This window comes from Chamaea fasciata, unplaced genomic scaffold, assembly GCF_029207755.1.
Source record: "Chamaea fasciata isolate MVZ Bird 193981 ecotype frontalis unplaced genomic scaffold, bChaFas1.0.hap1 SCAF_15, whole genome shotgun sequence".
In the NCBI taxonomy this organism is placed as follows: Eukaryota; Metazoa; Chordata; class Aves; order Passeriformes; family Sylviidae; genus Chamaea; species Chamaea fasciata.
The window spans coordinates 6,860,972-6,868,849 of NW_027094100.1; the positions used below are offsets into that span (position 1 = coordinate 6,860,972).

Below are 7,878 nucleotides of genomic sequence, written 5' to 3' on the forward strand. Positions count from 1 at the left end.
TGCATATGGTTTTTACATGGAATTGGGTTGTTGCTTGACTTTCTCTGGTGCTGCCGCCTCCACCAGCAGAGGCAGATGAGTTCATGTGTGATGAGTTCATGTGTGCCTAGATGCCACAGGGGGCACAGGGGAGCCCTGGTCCTGTGAGGCTCTCAGGCAGTCTGGAGATGCTGTAACACCCTCCAGGGGGTACAGAGTGTTTCTTTGGGAGGTCTCATGGTCTGGACCACCCTGCCTTGCTTTGCTTTGCACATTGCTCACCTGACTATATTGCTTTCTGGTCATCTCAGAACTGTTGGGTTTTAAGATCTTTGCAGTCATTCTGTCTCTGCTCTGTTCTTTGCTAAAGAAGTTTTGAGTTTACTGGGGCAAATTTCAGCAAACAAGGGAGGCTGGAGAATATCAGAGGAAAGCTGCATGGCTGTGAGCTTGGGAAACCAGGCAGCTTGACCCAAAGCTTCACCAAGGTCTTGTAACCTCCTGAATTTTGTGAAGGGTTTGAAGCATCCCTTGGGACTGCTGTTATCAGAGAAGGGCTGGGAAAGGTGAATTGGGCAGTGCCCTTGCCCACAAAACTTGGGCCTTTCGGTGTTTGGGTACCACGCAGTGCCCCAAGTTCATCCTTGCTCCTGCTTCACCTTTCCTGCCTTGGGCTGGTGTCAGGGTGGGGTGCTTTCTTCTCCAAAAGGGCCATGGTGAGTTGCAGGACGTGCAGGGTCACAGCCTGTGTTGCTGCTCACAGGTGATGTAAAGGGTGATGCAAAGCTGTCACTGCTACCAGCAAACATTGTGGGTGCGAGTCGCCCTGCCCAGGCCACTGCTCTTTCTCTCTCTGTTGCTAGACTGACTGTTTCAAAGGAAAGCTCTTCCTGAAATCCAAAATCAAACCTCATTTTTCCTCCATCCATAAAACCAGCTCAGATGTTGAACCTGTGGGTTTCTGTTTCAGAGATTAAAACTGCCTGTGTTGGTGTTCACCTTTCCCATTGCTAATTGGACACAATTAGTCCAGCCCAGAGTGCTCACTCTTGCTCTCAATGATAATTATCAGGAATTTTTTCAGCTTTTTCCATTCCAGCCTTCATCTCTGCTCCTCATCTTCAGTTTCCACACCTTTTGAGATGTTCTCAGATCTGCAGATGTAGCAGTGGTCCCATCACCACACTGGTTGCTTGGCTCTGATGGTGGCCTGGCAGCAGCTGCTTCCTGGGGAAGCTGTCATCCCTTGGCTGGGCACAAGTCCTGCTCTGTCACCATATTTTTTAACTTACACTTGAATTTTTTGTCTTCTGCCTTTGCAAGAGAATGTTTCCCCCTGTGCTGGGATGTGTCATTGCTTGTCTTCTTTGCTGAAGGAAGAAGCTTGGTTTGGATTCAGGGAGGTTGTGGAGGTTGGGTGTGAGGGACTGCTGGGGTTGTTGTGCTGTGACCTCAGTGAACCCCAGGTTCAGCACGAGTGCTGGAGTAAACCCTGCTCTGTGTCTGGTGTGTTAAAGTTGATCTTTTGAGTGTTTCTCCAGTGCCAGGGAGTTTTGGTGGAGTTGGTGATGGTGATAGAGGGTAACGTGGCTGTTCCTGGCGTCTGAGGCAATCTTCCATCTTGTTTTTCCCAGGCTTGTCAACCTCCTTCCCCATTGACGGGACCTTCTTCAACAGCTGGTTGGCACAATCCGTGCAGATCACGGCAGAGAACATGGCCATGAGCGAGTGGTCACTCAACAACGCCCACCATGAGGACAGCACCCCTGGCCTCTCCGAGGAGCTCCTCCAGGATGAGGAGACCTTGCTGAGCTTCATGATGGACCATTCCCTCAGGTCCCCATTCAGGCAGAGCGAGGCCACAAAGAAAGTGAAAAGCAGAACGAGAACGAACACTAAGAAAAAGCTGCCAAGGAGCAGCCCCTCTGCAGTGGGTGGGGGCCACCCGGAGGGCTCAGAGCCCTGGACTAACAACGCCAGCAACTTGTCGGATGATCCCTCCAAGCCCTTCGCTCTGGATTCCAGACCCAGCAAGTCGGAAAAAGGGGCAACAAAGCTCCCCACCGACCGCAAAGGGACGGGCGAGGCCAAAAAGGTGGCCAAGAAGGGCTCTCTCCAGAAAGCCAGCGAGCCTCATCCCCCTGCTGGGACACGGGGCTGCGTCAGCAAAGAGGAGGAGGAGGAGGAGGAGGAGGAGGAGACGCCGCGCTGCGCTCAGACGGAGCCCAGCCCCGCGGCCAAAGTGCCTGACTCCATAGGTAGCCCCAAAACCATCGTGCGGTTCAAATTACCAAAGGAGAGCCGGGGGGCGCGGCGGTCGCAGCCCCCCAAAGCCGAGGGCGCTGGCGGAGCTCCCCTGCGGCGCTTCGAGGCCGACACGGACGGATACTTCTCCGACGCCGAGATGAGCGACTCGGACGGGGAGCCCCGCGGCCGGGCGCAGCGGGGCCAGCTGGACGCGGCCGGCGAGGACATCGTCAGGATGAGCATCCTGGCGTCCTAACTGCTCCCACGGCGCCGGCCCCGTGAGGCCTCAACCCAGTTCCAACTGCCATGTCCAATTTCTGCCTGGTGTCACGGCGAGGGGGGTTTTTAATATGTGTATATAGTTGGAAATTCGGCACTGTTGTCCTTTCTCTTCTCGATACGTCTGAGATACAGCTTCAGCTTCACCGACATCGATGACTGTGACAGCAGTGGTCCCTCCCCGGCTCCCTGCCAGACCCCACTTCCTGGGAGTGTGTGCCAGGAGCGATGTCGAGGGCGCTGAGAGGGTGGAGGGTGCCGGGACCCGTGCTTTCTGCAGGGATGACAGTTCAATTAATGGGCATTACTTAATGAGGGGCAGATTTCTGCCTGGGACGGTTGCCCTCAGAGCAGGGAGCGAGTAGAGGGTCCGGCAGTGGCCAGCTGTGGGAGGGGAAATTCCCACCTGTGTGTGCAGAGAGAAGGAAGAGAAGTGATTCTAAAATAAATAATGACTAAAGCACAAAAAGCTGGTTGGAGGAAAACGCTTGGGGTGGAAGAGAGCAATGTTACATTTCTATTTTTAGGGGGGGGAAAAACCCTTGGTCATTATTTTTCCCCTCACCTTTCCATCTGGTTGGAATCCGTCCAGGGGCCAGGATGCAAAAGTCCTCCCCGTCCATGCCCCCACTGAGGTTCTTAGAAACACTGAAGTGATTTACTCAGGTGAATGGATCAGCAAGTGGAAAATGGAAATGTGGGGCAGGATGGAGGAGGAAAGTGTCCTTTTAAACCACCGTGGGGAGTCAGGGTTGGTGTAACCCGGGAGGTTGAGCAATTTTTTTTGCCCATGCTTCTCTCCAATGCTGCCGTGGTCCCACCATGCCAGGGCAGCACTTTTGAAATCCCCTCTGCAAACCAAAACCATGGCCCCAAGGCCAAATGTGCCATCACTGAGGGGAAATGGCAACCCTTGCCACCACTGTTGTGTTTTCCTACTAAATGCTACAATGGAAATGGTGAATTTATTCCTCTCCATCCTTTGTTTTGGTTTGTTGGTTTGGTTTTTTTTTACCTTAAATCCTGGTTACAAGCTGTTGACTCGTTGTGGAGGGGTGATTCACAGAAGCTGACATTATAAATATGACAATAATTTAATGCATAAAATGTCCCCAATAAGCCTTAAATGTTGTTTAAAAGCCCATGTTACCTATAAGTCAGGCGAATTTCCATGTTTGCACTTAATTGCACCATTAGTTCGGTTTTGGCTTCAAAGGTCACAGTTAAGTCATGCTACGTGTTTTATTGGAGTGACCCCAGTGTGAGCTCAGGGAACAAAAACAAAAAAGGAATTCACTGAAACTTTTGTTGTTGTTGTTTTTTAAAAATAAAAAAATGTTAAAAAAAAAAAAAACTAAAAAAAAAAAAACAAAAACAAAACAAAACCAACCCAAACCTGGGACACTTCTGCAACCGGTTAAACCCATCACTAAACAAAAAAACCTTGCAATTGTCAAACCAATCAGTCAAAGAATTTTGTGGATGCCAAAGAAATATTTTGACAGTCAAGCAGCACAGCCAGAAACCGGAAACTTGTCATTATGAAAAAAAATTGGAAGTTATTTAGCAACCAAGGACTAAAGACACACTCATACCACACTGCTGCGGCGTTAGGTTCCAAGCTTGCTCCGAGGGATGCTGCTGCTCCGAGACTGCATCCTGCCGTTTTGGTTTCTGATGTTTTTTGCTCATTTCACTGTGAGCTTTCTTTTTGAAACTCTGAGACTATTTCGATTGATGTTTTAGAGTAGATCATCATCTTTATCAGCCTTCCAAAGTCCTTACTATTGATAAAATTGCAGCTAAGATCAGCAATGACAGCCCAGCTGATCCCAGACACGGCGACCGGTGGGGGCTTCGGGTGGGATGCCCAGCCCTGCCTAAGCCCAACACTCACCTGGCTGAGACTGACCGTGCCTGGGAAGGAATCTTCCTCAGATGGGAAAAATGTGACACAAGTTATTAGTGGAAAAAAAAAAAAAGAAACAGCAAAATACCAACAAAACAGGAACCACCTTTGATATAAATTAGCATAATCCATTGAGGTTGGAAATGAAAATCTGCTCATTAATTAAGGCTCAGTATGTTCAGATAATGTTAAATACAGTAAATAGGACTTAGTTTATCTTATCAGGCTTGCTAGCTTTAGCTCCAGTATCCTAGTATACGAGTCATAACAATAATCAATATGCTGCCTTTTAATGAATCTTGCTTCCGTGTGCTTCACTCAATTATGGTTAAAAAAAAGCAATCCACAAATTTCACTGTACACAGTTCCATTCATCAGCTTCTGCACTACTTGTCTTCTCAGTACAGGAAAGCAAAAAGGGGAAAACTTTAAAGAACAACCGACCTGGCACCTCCAGCACTGGGCAATAACACAGTTTGAAACACTCCCAAAACATCAGGCATCATGTTTTGCATCAGGAGATGAGGGAAAAACTAAGGGAGCTGATGGGGCACAGGGAGAAGAATGGGATGGCAGGAATAGAGAGGAGGAAAAGGGCTCTGGTGAGCTGTGGAGCTGAGCAAGGGCTGGACCATGACAGGATGGCTGCAGCCACCCCAGAGCATCCCCTGCCTGGAGCGTCCTCGGAGCAGGGGAGTCTGGTGTTCTGGAGAGAAAATGCACAAGGAAAATATTTTTTGATGTTAATGTAAATGTATTTTGAAATGAATAGAAAGAAGGAAAAAAAAAGGTTTATTTTGGTACAGAAATGTTATCTTTTAAGATGTATAAACTGCAGGAATTGACATTTGCACTGTAAGAGCACCTGTTTCCTTGGAGAAGCAGCCGCTGTTGAGATGAGGATGCCGAAAGCATCATTCCCTGATGGAGCGCAGCCTCACACCAGCCCCAACCCTGATGGTGGAGGGAGTTTCCCCAGGACAGCTCCCATTCTACACTCCCGTTTTTCCCACACCCACCTTTTTATTTAATTTCTTTTTCTTTTTTTCTTTTTATTTTTCCACTTGCACCTATTTTTTGGGGTTAGGATGCCTGCTGTCCCATGGAATTCGCCCCAAAGTTGGATGCAGAATGGAGCCAGGATGGATGCAGGCTGCAGAAAAATGCTGCTACAGGGCAGGGCATGAGGTTTGGTTGTTCTTTAAGGAAATCCCCTGCAGTTTGCACCATTCCACATTCAAAGCAACCCACTTCACATCAGTTACAGGAAACGATATGAATGTCACAGGAGGAGAAACCCTTCTGTTTTCTTTGTTTCAAAGAACGTGATGTGCCATTTGTTAATACAAAAGAGAAATATTGAAAATATATTGAAAAGAGCAATTTTAAATTATTTTTGGCTTATGTTGCAATATTTATTTTCTTGTATTAGAAATTCCTTTGTAGAGAAAAAATGTATTTTTCATTAATGCAAAAACCTATTTCTCCTTTTTGTACATTTTCCATGTTAGTTAATCCTTAAAGCAATATAATGTTATCAAACTCGTTCTGTGTGAGACTGTATTATGCATGCTATTTGTGTTGCCTTGGAATAGCTCTGTCTGCCATTATTTTCATCCTGTTTAGATACAGTGTATGCTTTAATACACATTGGGACCATGGCCCATTGCTTATGAAAAAAACCCCTTTGCATTCCTCAATGTGTTGGCAAATGCAGTCAATAAAGCAGTGTTTTCTGTGTACCTCGTGTCAGTGTAGTGAGCGTGGTCACACAGAGCAAACTCATCCCAGGGATGCAGCTCTGTGGGGGTGCAGGGCTGGTCCGGCCCTGCTGATGCAGCCACTCTGCCTGTGAGTAGCAAATTTTGAACTTCCATTGCATCTCCATTGACAAATCTTAGCCAGCTCTTGGGAGACGCAGCTGGAGATGTTTGTCACAGCTGGAAGGGCAAGCCCAGGCAAGAGGATGTTCACAAATTTCCCCACGCCTGAAAATTTCTGTAATTCAAGGTAGCCACCTTTCTCGTGGAGATTTAAATCTTGTTTTGCAGACTTGGAGCAAAGCCCGCAGAGGAAGTCCTGCTGTGAGACAGGATGCTCAGAGGAACAGCTTCTTGCACCAGGAGCTGGTTTAACAGGCAGGGAAACACACTGCTAGATTTGCTATTCATGGGAGCAAAAAGCAAGCTGTGAAATCTAAAATACTCCGGCAATGTGTTCCTGTTTGTAAAACACTCCTTGTATCCTACTGATACCAACCAGCAACCTATCCAGTGAGTGGTATCCCTGCCCATGGAAGAGGATTGGAACTAAATGGTCTCTAAGGTCCCTTCCAGCCCAAACCACTCTGTGACTCTGCTGGTTTGGCCTGACCCTCCACCTGTGGAGTGTGGAGGGAGCACAGGGCTCATCACACAGCTTTAAAAACTTGAATGGGATTCAAATCTTGTGCATGCTTGGCTGGTTTGGAAGCCACAGGCAAGGGTGCTGTCTTCCTTCAGCAAGTATTGGAGTCATCCAGGAATGGCTCTTCTACCTTTTTCAGCCTTTACTGGCACATTTTTTTCTTCTGTAAAATTGCCCAAGTACCCAAGCTGCTGAAGGAAAATGAGCTATTTAGTAGACATACTTCATTCAGTTCATTGGTGAAGTGATTAATTGGGCACGTCATGGTGCACAGTGAAGACAGAGCAAAAAATTCATCTGATGGGTCTTCAGGAGGGTGGAGGCATGGCCTTACATTTAGCTCTTCAATGAAAAGGCAAAGGATTGGTTTATTGCAAACCAAGGATTTTGTTACTGGGCTGTGCTCTTGCTCACAGCTCTCCAGGCACCCCAGTGATGAACTCAAACTCCAGTCTAGTCCCCAGAGCCTCTTGGTGCAGGTGTGACGCCTACAGCAATGTGCATGAACCTGTCAAAAAGCCAGTTCAAGAGTTGCCTTCTGTAGCAGGTTTTTCACCTGTTCTAGGCAAGGAGATACTCAGGAGTTCAATTCCAAAAGCAGGGAGCAAGGCCAGCCTGACCTATTGTTCAATCTGAAACAGCAACCCCTTTCCCAGCCCCACAGTGTCCAAGGGGATGATACCAAGCCCAGATGGATCTCAGAGATCTGATGCTGGGGAACATGAGGCATCATCTTTACAAACTGGCAAGAATTTTGTCTCCAAGATATTTAAGGCTCATGGAAGAGCTAGCCAAATTCCTGGGAAGAGGCATCCCTGCCTGTGGGACTTGCATTAGAGCAGAGATGGCTGGGATGGTCTAGCTGGATGTATTGTGGAAATGGGCACAGGCAATGGAACAGAAATGCCTGCAAGTGAAGGAAGAGAGAATTTTGGGCTGCTAAAGACTACATCACCTCTGCATGTCACCTTCTCTCCCAGAGACCCCATTTCACAGGAGATAAAACAAGCTGAGAGCAAAACCCGCTCACCAAGAACAGCCCAGCAGCTTCTATCTGA

The 7,878-nt window shown here is 47.8% G+C and overlaps 1 protein-coding gene across 1 annotated transcript in view; it reads left to right on the plus strand.

Moving 5' to 3' along the window:
- JADE2 (jade family PHD finger 2) overlaps positions 1 to 6,156 on the plus strand; it is a 71,300-nt gene extending 65,144 nt beyond the window's left edge. Inside the window, 1 exon segment of the mRNA XM_066197339.1 lies at positions 1,614 to 6,156. Coding sequence (XP_066053436.1) covers positions 1,614 to 2,482 — 869 coding nt within the window. The 3' untranslated portion in view covers positions 2,483 to 6,156.
- The last annotated feature ends 1,722 nt before the right edge of the window (positions 6,157 to 7,878 follow it).